The 22575-nt window shown below is 41.5% G+C and overlaps 1 protein-coding gene across 2 annotated transcripts in view; it reads right to left on the reverse strand.

The window, feature by feature from the left end:
• tmeff2a (transmembrane protein with EGF-like and two follistatin-like domains 2a) overlaps window positions 1–22575 on the reverse strand; it is a 110453-nt gene that overhangs the window by 13831 nt on the left and 74047 nt on the right. For both annotated transcript variants that reach the window (XM_023423205.2, XM_023423204.2), the window contains exon 5: window positions 7614–7710. In XM_023423205.2, coding sequence (XP_023278973.1) covers window positions 7614–7710 — 97 coding nt within the window. The remainder of the gene's footprint in view (window positions 1–7613; window positions 7711–22575) is intronic.

Raw genomic sequence — 22575 nt, forward strand, 5'->3', positions numbered from 1 at the left:
TTTTTTTAACCAAATGAGTTTGAAAGTAACAGAAGCTGCTGAAACTATTAGCACTTACTAGCTAAAGGGAAAAGTGACAGCTGCCTTTGGACACCCCCCAAACAACAAGTTATAAATCAGTTTTATTCATTAAAAGAAACCGAACAACAACGCAGAAAAAAAAAACTGGCCCGTGAACCTAATTGATGATGCATGGTATAAACGATGAATTCACGCAAATAAAATTAAAAAACAACAACAACATATTTTCTTTTCATGCAAATAGTTTGGTTTCGTCTGCTGAGGTTTTGAGATGTCCACCTCGATGCCTCACTTTCAAGAGCTTTTTTCAAGAGTGTATTATCCTCTGTGGGAAGAGACTTTTTTTAAATGTCATTCTTTAACTGTGGGCAGCATAAATTAGTTTCTATTCACTTCTGTTTTTAAGGTGTAAAAATTAACACAGTAAGAGTCAGAAATAAAGATCTGACTAGTTCTGTGATATTTAAAAAAAAAAAGATTATGTCTCCCAAAAAAACAATAATTTTCTTCACTTTCTCTCTCTGTGCTTTCTAGTGTGTGTGTGTGTGTGTGTGTGTGTGTGTGTGTGCGTGTGCGTGTGCCAGTCAGTGAGATTGACCTCGCTGTGTTTCTCCCATATGCCGAGCTTCCCACTGAGAAAAAAAACAACGCTGAAAGAAATGTCATTCCAAGTCTTCCAAAACTTATTGGAATTTAAATCAAATCTTCAGCCTGAAAAATACACAGTGCCATCACAGAATGTACCAGTGGAAATACAAGATCTTTCTACTCAATATAAGATATGACCTAAAGGTAAACACTACCCAGCTGGCAGCAACAAAACCTGCTGCAGATGTAGCCGGTTAGAGTCAGTTATTTTTCATTCAGTGTTAGATATAAAAACTGAGGAAATAACGATCTTTTAGTGACTGACTGACACTGTCAAAACTATATATAACTCCTGACCTGCCGAAGCAGACGGCCTTCATGCTACTGGAGTAGGCCCTGCTATTTCGTCTAGAAATATCGACGGGTGGTTACGTCAGGTTTGACATGAAGGAGCTGGTGCTCAGCAGGTTGCAGGTGATTAGAGAGTCTTCGATATTGGAGTCGACTAGTTTAGCGATGAAGTCTATTCAGGAAAATCCTCACAGTTCAGACTGTCAGCCTGACAGCCAGACTTACAACTTTGAGACTGTATCTCAAATCTGCCAATCTCCATGTTCTAATCACTGTTCCCAGCACCGGTTGGTAGTGAGGTAGCCCACAAAGCATTTGACACATTTCCTCGAAACAGAATGACAATTTTGTCCCCACTTTGTCACATGCACAGGCCATCTATATTTCCCACTAGAAATACAAGATGTCTTATCAGCACTTCATCTGACAGTAGCTTCACTGATCGGCCTTCTACTGACAACCCCAGCCTCTATAAGACCCTCAAGCTTGGTCTTACAAACACATCATTATTTACTGAAACATTACTGATAAACTGGTCTTTGTGAAACACGGCTTAAACCAAATATTATCTTACTTATTAATGAAGCTTCCCCACCTGATTACACTAATGCACATGCTGCTCGAGCTACTGAGCAACGCGTGGCATTCATCTATTTTCAGATTACCCTCTATCATGATGTTGATGCTCTTCCCTCCTGCTCTCACTCTCTTTCAACTCTACCGGTCGAGGCAGATGGCCGCCCACCCTGAGCGTGTTTCTGCTCCAGGTTTCCCGCCTCTTGAAAGGAACTTTTTCTTTGCCACTGTTTGCTCATGTGGGACTGTCTGGACCTGCGCTATATGAAAAGTGCCCTGAGATAACCTCTGCTGTGATTTGGCACTATATATATAAAACATGGACTTAAATGGACTTGACTTAGGGTTTTGAAAAAAGTATCAAATATTGTCCAATAGCAGATAAATTGTACTGTTTGAATCAGAGTGTTTATTGTCACAATTTTGCTATCATTGCATCATGGACTATGTATCTAGACAAGTGTCAAATCCTCAGTAATACAGATGCATATATCCTACAAGCAGAGTTTTCAAAACCCCATCAGTCAAAGCCAAAATGATCTGATATCAGCAGAGGCAAGTGAGCCTTTAAAAATTATACAACCCGACCATAATTTTTTGCAACAGCCACCCTCAAGACAAGATTAGGCTCACAATTTAAAGTGTCTGTGTTATCGTAGAAAGTATCTAAATGAGAATAGTTTGAGCATGAAAGGAGGCAGCCAGAAGAACTCAGGAGTTCAGAATAAAAGCTTCATTTCAGGAGCTTCTGAGCTAAAAGGAAATTTTTACACACTTGAAAAAAATAGAGAGTAGCCCATAGGCTTAACACTGCACACATGTATACATGTAACACACCCACCCCCCCCACCCCCAACAACCTCCCATCACTGAAGAGCTTTCAAAGTCTCGGCCATCCCGAGAGGCTGACGCTACTCGGTGGCTGATGTCTGGGCTCCATACATTTTTAATGAGGCCTCTCACTTTCTCCACAATAGGCACTATACCACCAGACTGCAGTGCGTCAACACATCCTAATGCTCCTCGCGCGCACACACACACACACACACACACACACACACACAGTCAAACACCTGCAGACAGGCGTGTGCAAACAGTCATGTGCACGCATGAGATGGCGATCACTTCGGGATAAATCTTCACCTCTCACTCACCATATCGTTGCTTCACACCCTCTGCTGAAGGTACATAGGGGCAGCGAAGTGTTAAACGAAAGTTAGCGCAATGTGTGAATGTGTGTACTGTACATATCTGCGTATGTGTGACATGTGCGCCTGAGGATAAATTCTTAGCAGGATGTGTCTTATTGATTGGTTTCCTGTGATTTCCCTCCCATTAAAGCCCCCCCCCCCAGACTATCTGCTGGCTCCTAACTGAAAATGCCACTTTACACACATGTAAACACTTACAAACACACGGCAACGCACACACACACACACGCACGTACACACACGTACACACACACACACACACACAGCAGCTGAGACCAACATATCCACTAACTGCCTCATGTTGTGTACAAATCCTTGGAAGCAAACCTTATTGCAACTGAACATAGCATTGATTTTCATAATCCTTAGCCTCAAATTTCACTGTAATCCTTTGAGAACTGAGCGAGAGAGGCAAACTGACAGAGAGAGAGAGGAGGAGAGGAGAGAGAGTGACAGAGTAAAAAGCAACGTTACAGCAGAAAGGGAGACAGAGAGTAAGAGAAGAGAGGCTGTACGGTATATACAAATGATCAGAGGCAGAGAAGACCTACACACACACACGGCAAAATAATATTGTGGTGCTTTGTAGCACTGAATACTGTGAGTTTAGTATAATCATGGACGGATTACTGAATGGGCGTTCTGGGCACAGGCCCAAAGGGTCAGGGGGCCCTGGGCCAGATCTGCAGTTTGAAGTGTAAATATTTCTTGTAGGAAAGTCAATCAAATGACTACAAAGAGACAAAATGACCACAGAGATGCAAAACCCCCACAGAGAGACGCAAAATGACTACAAAAAGTCACCAAACACAATTAGCCTCAAAACAACCACAAAAAGATGCAAAATCTCCATAATGATGGAAAAAAACAACCACAAAAGTCACCAAACAACTACAACGAGGTGCAAAATGACTACTAAAGTCACAAAACTGCTACAGAGAGCTTGCAAATGGACCACAAAAAGAGGCAAAATCTCCACAAAGACATGGAAAACAAACAGAAAGAGAAGCAGAACGATCACAAGGAGACACAAAACAACTAAAATGTAAAGAAAAATACACCACAAATTCATTCTGGGTGTCTTGTTTACCACGTAGGAGGTGTTGCGGGTTTTTGACATCTTGGCCCATTGTCTCATAATCTGTCTATGGTAATAATGTGCGGAGGAACGGAGTGGATATGTGTGCGTGTGCACGGACCTCGCTTGATGAAAGTAGGGCAGTCTCGCACCCTGTGACTCGTCCTTGTCTGGCTTTTCATTGGAATTCCCTTTTGCTCTCCACAGAATGGGCTTCAATGAGGACATAAGTGCTGGCTTTGAGAAGCCCCTCGCTCCTTTGTCAGGTTCACACAGCAAGTGTCCCCGCAGCCCCTCTCTATGATTATCTCGCTATCTGCTCCTCCTCTACCTTAATTCTATCAACACTGATGGCTGCTATTGATGGGTTTGAACGCATAGGTTTTTGTGGGTAATTACAGTTCTACACCACAAATGGATCTAAATGGGTTTTCGTGACACTCTATTGATCCTCGAGGGGTAAATTGGTCCTTTTTTTTTTTTGCCTGCCGCTGGCCTCCAGAGCGCAGAGAGCCACAGAGGGCTGCTGCGAGGTCTGGGGATAGCAAGGCTCTTTTCCACAGCAGGGTCAAGAGCAGCATAGTTCAGCCAACATACATACTGTACTTCCCATCAGCCAGCGTGTTTCTTTTTCCTCACTGAATCTGCTCGGTGAATGAAAAATGATTACAAACAGAATCAAGAGAATGTTGCTTGGAGGGGAAATGGGCTGAAATAGCAATTTTCTCCTGACTCAGTGAAAGTCAGAGACTCATTTCTAAGCACATCATGAAAACAACTGTTCACTACAATTGGCATGCATTCTTTTATGCTGTTAAACTGTTTACGAATAGGAATCACATTAAATATAATGAAGGAATATTTAGATATATAAATAATAATAAAAACAGAAATGTTTACACTCTGAATAATTGAGAGTCCCTCTGAATGGCTACTACATAACATATTTTTCAGTGATTTGTTTTTTTGCTTACTGACTCATTCATGGCCGTTTTCACAGTTTCAACCAATCAAAGCTTTGTAGGTGAGATTAAGAATGTGAAGGTCATCTTCCTGTGCCAGAGCCAGAACTAGAATTACCACCTCGAAAATGTAGGCCTCCGCCAACCAGCCAAGTTACAGGAAATACGGTCACAGTCTCCCCATCCTGAGTCACAAGCGTTGAATAATGGCCAGAGGTGTTTTTACAGAACATTATGATGTCACAGTGATGTTGACCTTCGACCTTTTGGATATGAAATGTCATAATTTCATCCTGTTAGACATTAGCGGTAAATTGTGTCATAATTAGAGAATGAATTTGGGATTATTGCCAAAAACGTGTTTTGTGAGGTCACCATCACCTTTGACCTTTGCCAAACTAAATGTAATCAGTTCATCCTAAAGTCCAAGTGGACATTTGCGCCGAATTTGGAGGGATTCCCTTGAGGAGTTCCCAAGATATCGTGTTCACAAGACCAGCTTATCAGAATACTTTTACTTTTTCTTGCGAGGATTGACAACTGCTTTGCAATCTTCCAAAATGTTGACCATAAGGACCACACAGTGCTCTTTCTTTAGTGCACAGCTGCAAACATGGTGAGAGACATTATGATGTTTCTCTGATTGCCTCATATGACACAGTGACCATATAGTCTGATCCTGACAGGAACAACTTTCAAAGGAATAGTTTGAAATATGATTATTCGCTTTCTTGCCACTAGATAAGAAATAAGACTGATACATCTCTCATGTCTCCAGTAGCTTGTCTCTTTCCAAATTTAAAACAATCTTCCTATCAGCACCTCCAAAGTTCTCTATTTCACATCTTGTTTGTTAACCCATAAAAGGCAAAGTTTAAAGAAAAAAAAGAAAAGTTGTCCCCGATGTGTTTTCCAATCCATATGTGTAGGGGAAAAAAATACCGCTGCATGAATGTGTGTGTGAATGGGTGAATGTGGCTTCCTTTGTAAAGTGCTTTGAGTAGTTGATAAAACTAGAAAGTGAGAACACCCTTTCAAACAGGACAGGACTAACATGACCAAATGTCACACTGAATGATGCAGTGAAGACAAAATGGCACTTCAGTGTAATTACCAGACTACTGTGAGTCATTAATAATAATAATAATAATAAAAAAATGAATAAAATAAAATCACCTCCTCCTCCCTCTCTGGACAAATATACATGGACAGCACAATAAACATAAATAAGAGAGAGAAAAAGAAAAGGTCATACAGCAGCGAACAACTTACAAACCAGTCTGTTTATTTATCACTGTACCGCTTCGATGAAAATACGTACAATTCATTCTTATAAGCAGATCTGTTTATGGGGTCACTTCACCTGGTGTTTGATTACAGTCCTCTCTCTCTCTCTCCTCACCGTTTGATTAACTGGTGGTTTGTTTGATTGAAATCAGCTGCCGTCTGATGGAAACGACCCGCTCTTTGGGCTGCAATTACCTGCCTGATTATTCACCAGAAACATTCTTATCCAAACACCTCGGGGCTTTTGAAAGATTAACAAGTACTTGTATTTTCCCTTTTACAAGAGGGAACACTGAAATATTTATGTGTCTGTTTGTGTCAACCGCTTTCTGAATGAGATGCATTATTGACTTTGGCTGCCTCTCCTGTCTTGTCCATTGTTTCCTTATGTGGGGGCAAACGCTCCCTCCGTGTAATGTTCTGTATACATGTCTTTATTCCAGCTTTGTGCTAAATAAACTCGAGGCTCCGTTTTCTGTTATGTTTTTGAGTGCACTCACCACTGACAGCGGACTGTACCTTTGTGACCTTATGAATTCCCCCCTTAGAGGCTGAGAAATTATCAATAAATCAATTTCTGTGTGTTAGTGTAATATTAAGGTGCATTTGCAGAAGTGGGTGGCATCAGGACGAGTGGAGTCCAGCTGTTTGTTATTTGGAGCGAGGCTCGGTATGCATCATGAAGCTGTTCCTTGGCATTACAGTTATTGCACACCAGGGCACATTATCTTTGCATTACATCAAGCACTTTGATAGAGTCATACTCTCAGGGCACTTCTAATTTCTAGGCGTAGGTCTGGGAATTTCTTATAAGCGCTGCTTTTCTTTTGCTGATACCAGCTGATCCTTGTTCCACGCCAGATCTGTTATGTTGGTTCATTAAAGCTCCATTCATGCTGGAGAGTGCAAATAAATAAAAGCTGATATTGCCTGGTGCTGGGAAACAGTTCACCAGTTGGGCCTCCATCTAATTAGGCTCTGCACCCACGTGTTTACTGTGTACCCCTGAGGATGTTTTTCAGTGCTGCTTCCTCGCTAAATGCGTGCGGGGGAGCTGATAACATATTACCATACATCCGTCTCACCTGCAGTAAATGGTTAAATTTATGACAAGCGTTATTTCTTCGCTGAACTAGTTTTCCGTGTGTGTGAGTCATTTTTGGCTTGACATTGCCAAGTCCTGTAAGGATAGTAATTGGATTTCCAGAATAAGCGAAAATCTCCTTTCTCTCTGTGCCCTGCTCTAGTAATTGAGGTTAAATGAAATGGTCAACCAAGCACTAAACCTCAGTGGGTGTTCATCAGCGGGTGTGTACAGTAGACAGACAAGTTTTTATCTAAATTCTCAGTGTTCACACTGACTAAATTCTTTAAAATAGCAAAGATGGTGGTATGTTTTGAGTGAGGAGGTAAGGAGGTTAAGAGGTATCAAGGTAACTGGGGCCTTGTTGCGTGGGCCAACTGGTCTCCCCGCGCTTTGACAATGACAAGTGGCGCTTTAAAGTGTTTTTGTGGGTTTCGTGTTTGTGCAAAACTCACCAGACGTCCTCTGCGTCCACGTCGCACTCGGCACCAAACTGGCAAATGTCACAGGTGGACGTCTCCTTCTGTCCCGCCTCAGCGGAGCCCTCTCCTCCTACAAGTGACAGAAGGAAGACAGAGGAAAAACATGTAACGCCTGTTTCACCTAGGAAAACACTTTCCTGTCCACTTTTTCTTTTAAAGCCCCGCTGCTTCATTCAGAGGGTGTGAAAAACTGCAACAAAGCCCCGTAGCAATGCACCTCTCACAACGCAGCGTGACCGTGAGAAATCTGCCTCGGACAACAGGGCATTTACATTTTGCCATATCCCGCCATAATCCCACAGAAGCTATCTCCTTCATCCATTCACTCTTTCCCCCTCTTGTCTCCACCCTCCTCCACTCCCTCCCAGACTCTCCTCGCCCGACTCTCATCTATCACTCTCAAATCCCTGCTGATCTTTTTGGAGTCCCTCTTTTATTTCATCGCACTGATTTTCTCGCGCTGTGAGTGCGACGACTCCTTGGCGGTGGTGTGGGTACTGGCGTCAGGCTTATGGCGGCTTAGGGACCCCGCCGGTGCATATCACGCCTCATGAACGAAAAAAAAAAAAAAAAAAAAAAAAAAAAGAAGGCAATCTGGCCAATCTCAAATTGCATTCTCCTACCACAGAGGACTCCTCCGGTCTCTGCACACTTTCGCTCTTCTTCTCTTTCCCCCTCGGCCCCTTTCTCCATTAGACAAGCTCTATTTTTAAACTTACTAGATCCCGTGAGGACGACTTCGAGAAAAGAAGACGAAGAGGTGGAACTTGGCATCATTTCCCCATGTCATATCTTTAATCTCCCCAACACACACACACACACACATGCACAGACACCCACACTGTTGCCACCACCCATTCCTCCCGTGTTGCCTCTTTCATTTTCCCTCCTGAAACCTCTGTTATTTCTTGTGATCCCCTGTGACACGCTGGATGAATTGGAGAGAACTGTGGTCGAGAGGTTTAACCTGATTTTCCGCTGTCAAGCTTAAGTTGGGTTTGACTCTTATATTAAGGTCAAAGTCAGTTAACTTTACTTTGCTTTCTTTTGACTGTTGAATCTAGTTAGCATGGGACATGCCTCCTCCATAACTCTCAGCTTGGATTTCGTTGCTGTTGGGTCAGATTATCCCAACAGCCTCATTGTGTCTCTTTTGCCTGTGTCCAAAAAACACAATGCAGCCTGCAGGACTGAAAAGTTCCTTTGCTGAGGATGTTAAGCTCCTTTCAAACATCCTGCCTTTGCTTTCGATGTTTTTTTTCCTTTTGAAGCCGTGTCTGAAGCTGCAGGTGTTGGAAGGCAGCCACAGCGGTGAGTCAGTGTCCTCTGATTGCAGAACATTTGCAGTCAGGTGGCAAGATGTACATTCTGTATTCACAGCTTTACCTTCAGGTCACAGGACTGGCAAGACTACAAGGTGTGAAGCCGCGTTGGCACGTAGCCCACCCCGGCGGAGCTTGAATGCCAAATCATTTCAGTGTGTACTGCAAAAACCTTTTCAGTGAATGTCCTTATGTGTAATTTTGCAATCAAATCTATCTAAAGTTGGTCCCACTTCCTCTTTCATTGGGCTTGTTGGATGTTTTTCCAAAATTTCCTTGAAATTTCTACTGAAAGCAGCTTTTTTTTTTTTTTTGCATAAGGATAAAATGAAGCATCTCAAAAATAATAGCTTTTTAGATGTGAAAAACATTTTGCCATCTAGTCTCATGGTGCTGAGCATGTATGTGCTAACAGAAAAGACCAGCAGCGGTTTGTGCAAAGCTGCCGGTAACTAGACTGAAAAGGTGGAGCTAATTAAAAATAATGAGCTGTGTGAGCTGTCTCTCTACCAGCTGTCTCACCTACTGATATTATCATGAACCTCATCACAGCGAAACAAAACTAAATATCAGCTCGCCACTGAGGTCCAGCGGCCTTCAGTCTAACCATTCATGTTTACCTGCAGTTCCTGGCAGAGGGAGGAGAAACGCTTGGCCACATCTCATCGTCAGTATAACAAAGTCTGTCCACTATGCTGTCTTACTGTCTCTCTAACCCTGTGACAACAGTTGTATAATACCTGAGTACAGAAATATGACATTTATATCCCTGTATCAAGAGTGATGTTGCCATATATGTCACAGATAAGGGGATATATTATTATCACTTATATAGATCCTATATGAAGGATATATGAAGATAAAAGTTTTTTACTGGATGAAATACCCAATTACCCAAATACATATCAAAAATATGTATATGATGAATTTTTACATTGTATAGCATGTTGCGACCATATATGTAAACAATACATATTACATTAAGTTTATTTATTATTAAGTTTATTATTAAATAAATACCTGGACATATCATATCTGATATAAAACACAGTGTTGAAAATTAAATGGTTAGGAAACTGTCAAAAAGGACTGAAAGTAAATAAACATCTAGAGCTCTAATTATTTGCTTTATTGATTTATTTTATAATAATACACAAACTGTTGTAGCTACTTTAGGTGAGTTTATAATAATTTTATTTTGTATCAGCCAGAGTGCCATTAGTCATCTCTTCTGCTACAAAAACCCCGGATCCTCCATTTACATTGCATAACTTTCATTAGACCCTACAAGCCATGATAAATATACATGTAGTTCAGACTCTGTGCCCCCAGTTTGTGAGGCAGGCTTTCTGTTATAATCTTTAATCTCCGTCACTTGGGTTCATATTTCAGACTTTCCTCCCGAGCAACAGGAAACATTACATAACTCACAGTATCGCTCACAGGCTGAGTGCTAGTTCTCATGACAAGTAAACTGATCTTGATGTGAAAAAATTCAAGTTCCCCCCCTTTAAAATTCACTAATGCAAGCCATGTTTGCAAATCCAAGTCTCTCGATTCATATACTTTCAAGGCTTGTTGTCAGTGTTGTCCTCAAGTGTTCAACTGTGCATGACAGTTCAATTATAGGGGCTTGTTTTGTGTCTCACATCAAAGTGGAGGATAGGCCACTGTCGACACTGGAACTGCTGCTGATTGAATTAGCCAGGTGTGACTCTTTGACCACTGACGTAAATGTAATTTCCCTTATTTCCACCTGTCGTGTACGTTGTGGTGTGTGAAATTTTCACAGAGCCTCTCGCAGGCACTGGAGCTAGCCAGCCTCTCCAGCCTCTCTGTACTCTGTTAAATGAGTAGCTGCACATAAAGGCTTGTGGGCAGGCAAGCATGTAAGCTCTCCCACGACTCTCCTCTCCTACAACTGCACACGAGAGAAAAAAAAGAGGGAGAGGAGGAGGGAGATCGCCCGTACACGTTTCTCTAACACCTGCTCAGATTTCTAACTTGCGTGCATGTACATTATATATATGCTCGATGCAGATGCCAGAACATTGTCTCCGCTCCCTCTTCTTTCTTTCTGTCCTCTTCTCTTTCGCACTGCAGCCGACACTTTTTGTATGCACACACTCTTCCACACTCATACCCACAGCCCCATACATGGCACTGCAGGCACAATTACCAAAGGTGACTGGGGACAAGCAGTGTTTTCGACTCCTCAAATCCCTGATAGAGTCTCCTGTAGCACTAACACAACATCTCCCCTGTTTCTGTGTCTGCTAATCCCTGGAATCAGCAGACACGGCTGTGTAATGACTGAAATGATTAGCCCTCCTCGTGCCCCCACCATCGCCCCCCCGCCAGCTCCTACATCCCATCTAGTATCGATCCACCCTCGCATCAGACCAGGCTGACCTCCTCTGTGATTTCTGTCCTAGCCTCACCTTCAACTCTAACAAATCCCCTCTTGCCTTTGTTCCTTTTGTTACAATCAACTCAATTTAATAAACACAATTCTTTCTCTGTGTAAGTTTTGATTGACTTCAACACAACCACAGAGGGGATAGAAGAAAAAGGAGGAGGAAGAGAGAAAAATTTAAAATGAAGTTACAAAGAAGTGAAGAAGAGATTAGAGTAAACTGATGACTTAAAGGGGAGATAAGCGGGATAAAACGACAGAGGACTAAAAAAAAAAAATGGTGGATCAGTCACAACGGTGCCATGGGGCTTCCTCTTGGGGTTAAAGAGCGTCTCTAATCCTGTTACTGGTGTCTGGAGCTTGGCCATGCTGTAAATACTATTCACGCAAATTCATAAAAAAAAATAAATAAAAAAATAAAATAAAACTGAATTTCACAATGTGACTTCTGCATTTTAAACCCGAGACTCCACTGGCGACAGTAGCCGTGCGCTCAACAGGATGCCACAGAAAATGGGAAAAGGTTTACTGTGAGGGAGGAAAGCAGTGTGACAAGGTCGGAGCTCATTTAACTGCAGCAGCTGGCCGAGTCGCTCTGGTGTGAACGAGCGCTGGTCGACTGGTTCAGCTGCTGTAACTGGTGAAATAGAAACAGGGACAGCCTCTGTGCACAGCAGGCCGGAGAGAAATATATCTGCTATAAATGAGTTTATGATATTTGTTTTAAAATAGGTTTTATCAAAATGGTAGCAATGAATCTAGATTGCAATTTGCACATTAACTACTTAATTTGGAGTAAACACTATAGTAAATTGTTTATATCATGGCATGATTTTAGTTTAGGTACATCTGCACTGTAAATGATTTCTGGTCTTTTTATAACTGAAAGGGAAAAAGGCAGGAAAAGCATTACAGTATGGTAATATTCTTTTTTTTTTTTTATTGTAAATCTGATTACAGTCACACTTGGTGAGTGGAAACAACCTCAGCCCACAATTTTTTTCCAAAAACAATTTGGGGAAAAAAAATTACTCTAACATCATCTTGTGTGACTCAGTCATGCTGGGCTGGGGCAGTAAGCTTTGAGCGTGGTTTAGCATACATTACCTAACATAAAACACCACAGTATTCTGATTCTGCTAACACATGTTAACCATTTCATTATATGCAATAGAGCCGTGTGTTCTACTTTGGATGCTTACTGCACATGTAGCATATCATTCCTACCAGGATGGGACAACAGCAGGCGAGGTATTTCTGATGATGAGGCCACAGCTTGAAATATCTTGCACTGAGCGAATATTGCAGTAAAAACTATCCAAGGTAGATTTAAAAGGCTCACTCATATCACTGTAGGTGTATCACGTTCTTGATGTTGTAATCACCAAGATAACACTCATCAATTTCCATTACCTTTGGAAGTATACATCGCTGTTGTCATGTTTAAAGCCTCATTACTTATTTGATAGTCATACATCTAGAATGTTTTAGTCTTAGATACTGCAGTTGGTGCTACAATAGCTTTACAGAGGTGGGACTTAAAAGATGCTATTTGTAGGTTTTCTCTGCTGCCAAATGTGGTTTTCTTGCTGGGAGTAGGTGGTGGTGATTGTGGCTTGAGACCGCTAAATAAACAGCTGTTCATGCTAACGTTGGCTATGTAGCTCCTTTAAAGTGACATCATTGTTGATTGTTGCCACAAAGTTAATGTCATTTAAAGATGAACTTTTCACAGTGAACAAACAGCTGATCAGTCGTGTGACTTCATGACTATATTGTGACAAACAGAACATTATAAAAAAAACAGATTTAACAAGCAAACCTTCACTTTGATTATTCACACAAATTTATACGCTGGGTTGTTTTTATTAATAATCCCAAACAGCTGATGAACTGACAGTTGTACAACTGTACAGTTATTAGCTGTAGCTGACAGCTAACAACATACAGTATACGCAATCTGAGTACAGCTGAGTAGGTTCATGTGTGTTCATGTGTGACAGCACAGACTATCAGTCACCTCAAAACTAAAGAGGAACTCAACTCAACTTCTTTTTGTAATTTTACTCCAGAGTTGGAAGTCAGGATAACTGCAAAATTAACAACATTTTCAACTCAGTTCACTTCTATTCATGCTGACCACTGCAAATTTGCTTTTGTTTACATTTTCCCTTGTCTTTGCATTGACTTTCTGCAATAGGTTCCCATTCAGCAGGAAGACTGCCCAACAGTCGACCTTTGACATAAATGAAATGAATGCAATCAGAAAATGCATTGAATATTCTTCAGTGTACATGAAGGTGTGAATGTGCCTGAACTAGGCTGTCCTGAGAAGCCGTGAAAGAGGCCGTGATGAGTCCTTTGACTGAGCTACAGGGTTTAATGACTGAGGAGGGACACACTGTTGCCAGGGTGATTCACCTGTCACAGTTTTATGGCTGCTGAAAAACCTCCCGTGACATCCGGGCTAGTGTTTGCCAGAAGGCATATTGAAGAAGAATGGTCTCTAACAACAGTAAAACTGGTGGTCTCAGCAGCCCAGAGTATGGTGTGACTAAAAAACCAATTCAATCCAGATCTAACTCCAAGTCTCCATCTAACCTGACCGAGTTGAAGTCCTTCTGCGAAGAATAGGTGACGAATTGCAGTGTCGAGATGTGAAAAGATGATACAGACCTATTGATATAGACCTGAGGCAGTAACTGCTGCCAAAGGTGCCTCTACAACATATTGACTTGAGGTTGGTGAGTGCTCATCTGTTTTGCTTTTGTATTTGTTGTTCTTTGTCTGCCCTTCTTTCTTCCACACAGTATCTCATCTTGCACTGGACATTACAGTGTGTAACAGTACACACAGCATGTTTTGTCTACATGAGCATATCGTGTGTTGTACTGTATGTGCAAGGACGCGGGCGTGGTGGGGTGTTGGTGATTTTCTTTATATAGATACAGCGGGGAAAGTAAAAGCAGGTTTAAGAGAGAACAGAGAGTGAGAGAGGGGGAGACATCATTCATTTGAGCGAGCATACAGAGAGAACGAGAGACCATCTCTTTTGAGTGAGCGCACACACACACACATGCACACGCACACACACACACACACACACACACACATATACACACACACCCAAACACAGACAGGAGATTTAGGGCACTCTAGCGTGCGGCTATCATACGGATGATGAATGAAGCCCACACACCTCTGGAAAACAGAGCAGGACCACTACGACCTTGGTTGCAAACACACTGGGGAGAGACGGAGAGGAGAGGAGAGGAGAGGAGAGGAGAGGGATGAGAGAGAGGGACACAGGCTGATACATCCTGCACGTGGCTGTGTGTGGTCGCTGAGACAGACGCAGTGTGGACCCCCACATGGCTCACTATTGTTACTGAATCAGCCTTCAGAAGCTTTAGACCGGGTTCAGACTGATTCCTCTGTATATTATCGGAAACTGTGATGGCCGTGCCGTAGCATCTTTACATGATATTACATCATTCAACATGCATGAAGTTGCTCATAAACATGACATGAAATGTTTCATGACATTTAACGGCAGGCTTCATAAATGCAGATTAACTTGTATATAAACTTTCAGGGCAGTGAAACTCCCTGTCGGCAGTACTCTCACTTAAACACATGTTAACACAACGCAATTTAACACGCACAAATTACAGCCTGCAAATTAATCATACAGTCGACTCGGCCCTCTCTAAAACTCCTTAAACTGAACATTATAACCTTAATGAAGGTGCAGGGCTGCTGTATTAGGCTGCATCAGTTTTACCTCGAGCGCTTCTAATAAATTACTCCTTCCAAATAATTGCATCGAGTGTTCCAAAAGACACGGGATAAACGCACAAAACCAGCAAAACAAAATCATGGCTATTGGCAGGTGTGATAAAGAGCGAGGGCTCTTTTCTTCCTGGAAAACGGACATGTGATCCATGAAAGGTGATACAGGAAGCAATGAACATGAGCCAAATAGCAGATGATGGTCTAGGATGATGATACAGAATCGCAGTCGCATTGTATTAGCATCGCAGTGCAACCGGTACACACAGTTTGAAGTCTGACTCGTTTGAGATGTAATCTTTCGGTTGTGTGGGGAGCTCCATTAAAAGAAGACCGTGCTGACAATTAAACTATGAAACCCATCAATCAAAATGACATTATCAACGGGCCACTGCCACAAGTGGCCTATCTGACAGGGCGAGCTGGGCCAAAGAATAATCTATAAACATAATGGACATCAATATTGAAAAGATGACAGATGAGGCTGCCGACAGAGGCCAGGATTCAATTTCTGTTCCTTTTTTTTTTTTTCCTGTCAGAGACCATATCGCTTTTCACAAAGTCATCTGTCAGCCATAAGGCCGGATGAGGAGAGGCCGAGCTCCTCCAAAAAGTGAGCCAAGGGCGGTTGTTCTGGTGACGTAAATGACTGAATGAATCACGCACGGGGTAATAATGACTGTGATATAAGTAATGATGCCATCAAAATGCTTGGTGGGCATTGGCAGTGAAACACACTGCATGTTAGTACTAGTGTGACCAAAATAAAACCCATCAAGCCACATTTTAAAAGGCTGGAAATGAAGTTCTTACTTACATTCTACAGATGAAAAGGCACCAGATTTAAACAGTTTGACCAAAAGTGCGATCAGACCAAAATGTATTTTGCATTCATTTAAATGAGGGAGCAGAGAAGACCTCTTTGCTCCTGGTTGCTAATTGAACCCACCATGATTGAAAGAAAGCAAGGCTCTTCATTATCCAGCCCGTTTGAGAAATTGGTATAGATTGTTGTTATGGAGAAAAGACTGATCGTAATTATCCTTATTTATGACAGCATTGCAAAAATAATATAGTCCATGCAGCAGAGAGGGGGTGACGCTGTTGGGCTGCAGTGACTGTGTTTCACCACAGTAAATTTCATTTAGTCAAGTTTGGCCTGACCGCACCATAATTCAGAGAATGTCCTCACTGACGGGGATTTATTACTGCGTGGCTCTCATGTTTTAGCACAAACCAATCAGAAATGACACCTATCATTTGTAATTGCAAGGATGATTCACACACGACCTTGCAGCTTTACTGTCTCAACATATTGTTGGCTCTCCTCATTCATTTCACAGGAAGTTTGTAGGGCAACAGAAAAAAAAAACCCTGTCAGAGACAAAGTTCCACATCATCCACATCACTTTTACTGATTTTGTTCCAAAAAGGTGGTGCTGCTGCAAAAATGTGACCTAGCTGGTGAAGCAATGACCTACATGTGTCCTACATATGGAGTTTCACAATAAAATACAAAAAAACTTTTATTCCACACTTTTCCCAACAAGGTCAAATCTACAAAAATTTCTTTGATGAAATATAAAACTAAACATGAAAGGACACGGTATGAAAACCGTGTGACTAAATGAGGAAGGCGCACTTTCTTGATGTGACAGTAGTTCATTACCAAAGAAAATGAATGAATCAACCTATTTTACACATGAAAGACTCACAGAGTACACTACAACAAACTTTAGATATTGACTCCCTGAAAAAATTTGGGACAATTTTTAAATCTGTTTTTGAATCTTTTAAATCATAATGCTCCTGAATGTAATAGTTTTTATTAGAACTAAGTTTTTGTATTCTGATTGTTTGCTTGTTTTGCTTTCTGCTTTTGTAATCTCAGCATCATTGAAGATGGGGGTCACCCTCAATGTATCTCTGAGAGAATAAACAAAATAAATTAAAAAACAAACTTATCCATTATGATATGTATCTTAACATTCTAAAATCCAAATGTTAGAACTCAAAATGTACATCTTTGATGAATATTATACAAAAACTTTGAGAAAACTAACATTGTCCAGTGTATCCACAACGCTGCTCTGAAAAGACATTTGTTTACTCACTACCAATGACCTGCTTTTTGTCAAATCACTTGTTGTCTGCAGACTCCACATCTGCATGAATCCCACCCATTCACGAGGAGACGGGTTCTTAAACTTTCCAAGCAAATGAAAGCAGCTCCCATCTTCATTTGTGATGTCTCATTACCCTGATGAAGCGGAGGCTATAACCCAGAACATGTCTGTCTAGCAGAAAAGTAAATAAATTAAGTTTATACTGGAGTTTTGGCCATTTACGACTGCTTTCACACACCCCGCGAGTAGGAAGTTGAGCAAGAAAACTCTACTTCTGATGTGACATTTCCAAAATATTTCAGCAAATAACCTCCTGTCAACATGTTGTCTAGTTGGGCAACAATCAGTCCTCATGCTGGACATTCTGGGGATGGTTGGTTGCATTGTTTGTTGATGTGGTTGTCACTCAAAGACTCATTCTGTCAACTTTTTACTTTTCACAGAAAGAGACAGCTTCTGAAACAAACTCAGACACCAATGCGTACATGTATTTCCCTGCGGGACGCTTCAAGGGGATGTGAATCGGGAGAGATGGCTGCCAGGGCAGGTTCAGTTGTGACCGATAAATCCTCCCTGTCCCCTGAACAGGCCAATGGAAATACAACTCTTATCATGATGCAAAATTCAGATTCAAACCTTAAGCACCACACATACACAGCGACCTCTGACTCACTGCCCTAAATCTAATAGTAACTCGGCGCACCGGCAGCCCAGGTACAACCACCACTGGCAGCGACCGTGCAGCTGTTAACGAATCCACGAACAAGGTCGCCAACTGGGTCAGAGCCTTTCTGAATGGATTAAAAGGAGGAATTATGGCTTTAAAACTTCATCTTTCCCAGCTCTGAGAGGATTAGACCCTGCATTCTGTTCTCCTCTCGCCTGAATGGCTCAGTGGCTGTCTTTCAATCCTGTCACCTATCTGCAGTCAACCAAAGCTCTGCAAAAGTGCATTCAGTTCAGGTTGCTCCAAAAACTTCAGGAAAAGTGACGTATGTAGGTCCCACATTTTACACTTTTGCTGTGTTTTGTTTGAAGTGTTGACTCATAAGAAGATATATTTGTGGTTTCAAAAACCAAGAACCATCATCTAGTTTTACATCTCCTCTCTCACGCAACAGGTTGGTGAGCCAATCAGAAGAGAGGAGGCTCTGAGCCTCTCTTTTAATTGGCTGACTGTTTTTTGAGTGATCCGATAAAAAAATATAGTAGATTTCAGTTTAACACTCAGAAAAACCAAATCCTGCAAAGGTTGGATGGTGGGTCCAGGTGGGCGGGGCTTGGGGCTTGGCTGAGTGCGGCAACTGCTTTGTTGTAACATCATAAAGTAACAGAAGTCCTGACGGCTCATTTTAAGGCTCAGTGTCTGAATACAGGCTGTGTGCATTTCTCTGTGGACTGAGAACTTTGATACTTTCACAGTATTATTATAGAACCTAGACCTGCTTTATAATCAAAGAACCTTTAACTAAAAAAATGTGTCCATTGATATTTAGAGAAACAACGTATTTAATAGGCACCTTGGTTATGCCCTTCTGTTTCAAGCCAGATATGGTTTAAAACTTCTTTGACACCACCATATTTAGCGATTGAGTTTTGCTAAGCGTCAGAGGTGAAGATCTGACACCACTTTCATGTCTTGGTGTTAACAATGAAGATAGGAACCTGGAGGCAATTAGCTTGCAGGAGCATAATGAGTGGATTCAAGGGGAAGGCGACCTGATTCTGTACAAATTTTAATGATACACCTACTAACACTAACTTGTGAAGCTCACTTAATGACGTTGTGTGTGGAGTCTTCGATGGTTGTCTGGCAACCTTGTGGTGGAGATAAGTCTCAAGGACTGACTCTAGAACAGTTACAAAATATTACTCTGAATAAGATTACAACTTTTAGTTTTTTCTGTTTATGTGTTAATTAGTGAGCTTTAAAGGTGCTTGTAGAGGTATCAGTCACAGCACGGCTAGCTGTTTCCCCCTGCCTCCAGTTTATATGTTAAGATAAAATGGTACTTGGCCCATAGTTAACATGTGATACCTCAGATTAGGAAATACTTTTTTCCTATATAACATTATTTTCAGTTTAACAAATAAATAAATAAATAAAATAAATAAAAATTGACATGCATCGGTACTAATTTATGTCTTAACACAAAGTAGTTGTAGAAAAACTGATAAAATGAAATCCAAAACTATTAAAGTTATGATTGAAATGAGGAAATATGTATCTGATCAAGAATTCAGAGCCAACTGTGGGCACTCACCAGTTTTTGATCCTTTACATAAAAAGAGTTGAAACCCTCGTCTTCGTGACTAGAATAGATGAATTCTGACAAATCTTTCTCAGTCTCATTTTTCAGAATACACACACACACACACAAAGCAAAGCCCTTCTTTCTTCTTAGCCATCTTGCTTTCATCAGAGTGGTATCTGGGGTTATTTCTTTATATAGTTCCTCAATTAGTCATGAGCCTTTACAAGACAAATATAAAGTAAATTATCATGAATCCTTGTATTTATGGAGAATTATACCATGAAACCTTGAATTTGGAACAGTGCAGCGTTATTCAAAAAGCATTTCACAGTGCAACGCTTCACCAAAAACACGATGTAGAATGAGCTTTCATGCCTTTCTTCCTCTATATTTGCCATGGTTCACCCAGCCCTTTTTTCTGAACAGTCCCTTCCTGTGTTGTGTCCCAGACAAGATTCTTCTTTTAATCTGGAAATATGCTGAACTAGCCTGAAGCAAGGCGCATTGGACTTCAAATAACACTGGGAGAAAGCAGTGCAGGCTATTCCTCCCTAAAGAGGACACCCATCTATTTTAAGTTTGATTTTACTAATGCATTATGACAAAGCCCCAGCTCTGGCCCACAGCACTCACTGTCTATTAGGCTGGAAAAAACAAAAAAGTTTTTTTCTTTTTAATCAACCACAATAAATCATTCATGGCGTTGTTTCTGCTTAATTTCAATTGTACTATATAAAGAAGATGGCTGCTTCCGATCTTTGCTTTCTCGTGTTTTCACATTTTTGTTTATTTGCTCCACCTTTTGCAGCTCACTACAACACAATTACTGTCACTAAGAAAAGGAACTGCTGAACATACGAAAGTCTACTCTACACAATATTTCACCCATCTTCAAGAATGTAGAAAGTTTCATGGAGATTTTGGTCCGAGGAGCTTCAGCTCTCCACGGGGGGAAATGTGCCGTTGCGCTGGTGAAGTTAAGACAGCGGTAACTTCAAACACCGCTGGCGAATCTCTGTTCTCAAGCCTACAAAATGGATGAACTGCTGCACATCAACAGGACAAACTCTGACTTTTCACGGTTGGCTTCCTTGTGCTTCGCTGAAAGCTGACTCTGTGAATCCATCCCGGACAGCTCATTACAGCTGCCTGGTTTTCCCCTCCGCTGAGCGGACAACATAACGGAGGATTCGGGGAAAAAAAAGGAGGGGAGGTGGAATCTGCTTTCACATAAACAACGGTTGGTGTACAGATGCCACTCTCATCTTATACTGTAAACCTTTTTTTTTTTCATATACCTTTTTCACCCCTTATTCAGGTCTCCATTAACATCCAACACACAGCCCTGTGTTAGTGAGGTGTTATAACAGCTGGCTGACCAGATAACCAGCCTGAATCATAAACATCCAGACTCCTTCCTTTAAGAGAAAACCTCAGACATGAACTGCCAAAATACAGACAACATATAAAATGTTCCTCCAGGGATAAAAACAGTGGACCACTGCAATACCATATTAAAGAACACCTCTCACTCTGCTCCTCGTGCAGCCTTGGGACTCTCTGACCGCTGTCTGGTTCATCTTCTCCTGACTTACAAGCAGAAACTATAATCTGCAAAGCCTGCAGCATTCAAGACTGTGAAGAGACGCACCAACAAGGCAAAGCTGGAACTACAGACCTGCTTTGACTCCACTGACTGGAGTGTTTTTGAGGCTGCAACTACAGAACTGTATAAACTCACTGACACCGTGACATCTCGGTTTTTATGAGGACAAGTGTGTGCCCACAAAGACTTTCTCCACTTCCAACGACAACAAGCCCTGGTTTACAGCTAAACTCTGCCAGGCCAAGGAGGAGACTTACAGACGTGTGGACAGGATCCTGTACAACCAGGCCAGAAAAGCACTGACCAAGGAGATCAGAAGAGCGAATAGAAGCTGCACTGAAAAGCTGAAAAATAGGTTCTCAGCTAATGAGCCTGTGTCAGTGTGGAGAGCCTTGCAGGAAAATATGTGTGTATAGATACAGGAAACCATACCCTAAACCTCAAAGTGTTTTACTGTAGGTTTGATAGAACCACATTCACAACGCCTCAGACAGAGATTATTTCCCGATACAGAGCTAAAACGCTTGTCTGGACGGAGTTCGTTTTAATATTAAAAACGCTCTTTTAACATGACAATGTATTATTGTGGATGTAGCCACACACTACAACGTACAGTCAGGACTGCAGAAAAGATCTTTGGTGCCGACCTGCCCACTATCTAGGACTTGTGCACCTACAGAATCGGGAAGCGGGCAGGAGACATCACTGCAGACCCCTCACATCCTGGACGCAACCTGTTCCAACTCCTGCCCTTTGCCAGGCGCTTACAGAGCACCGTGTGCCAAAACAGCCAGAAGCAAGAACAGTTTCTTCCCACATGCCATCACTCTGATGAACAGTTAATCAGTCATGAAATATCAGAGACAATCACTGTGCAATAACCCTGTAATACTACCTACAATTATAATTTATAACAGTTTTAAAAACACATATTGTGCAGTAACATGTACACATCATTCATTACATAATGTAACAAATAAATACAAGCAGGCTGTGTATACTTTGCATACATGTGTATACATGTATATACTGTACATAACCACCTGCTGTATGTATCTATATGGAGTAACCTAGTACATTACCCACTTATTATATTATACATTTGTGCTGCGAAAGAAAGAAATTGTCTGTCATTGTTTTCTTGCAATTTCTATTAATTACAATATCTATTTCAGCACTCCCTGCAGTCTCCCACACCTTGCACCACCTGTTTCCAACTGGTTGACTTGTTTCCCCACTGGACTGTACGTAATAGTCACACCAGGGGTTGTGCCGTCAGGGTATACCAAGCAAGAAGTGCTTAACTAGTTAAAGTTATAATATGTTACTTATCCACATTAAAATGTCTAAAAAAGACTAGACCTATGTTCTATATTTTTTTGAGTTGTGTTCTTACATTATCCAAAATGTTTCCATCA

The sequence above is a fragment of the Seriola lalandi genome, unplaced genomic scaffold (assembly GCF_002814215.2).
Source record: "Seriola lalandi dorsalis isolate HSWRI2012SDOR001 ecotype SW California unplaced genomic scaffold, Sedor1 jcf7180002054689, whole genome shotgun sequence".
NCBI classification, from domain to species: domain Eukaryota; kingdom Metazoa; phylum Chordata; class Actinopteri; order Carangiformes; family Carangidae; genus Seriola; species Seriola lalandi.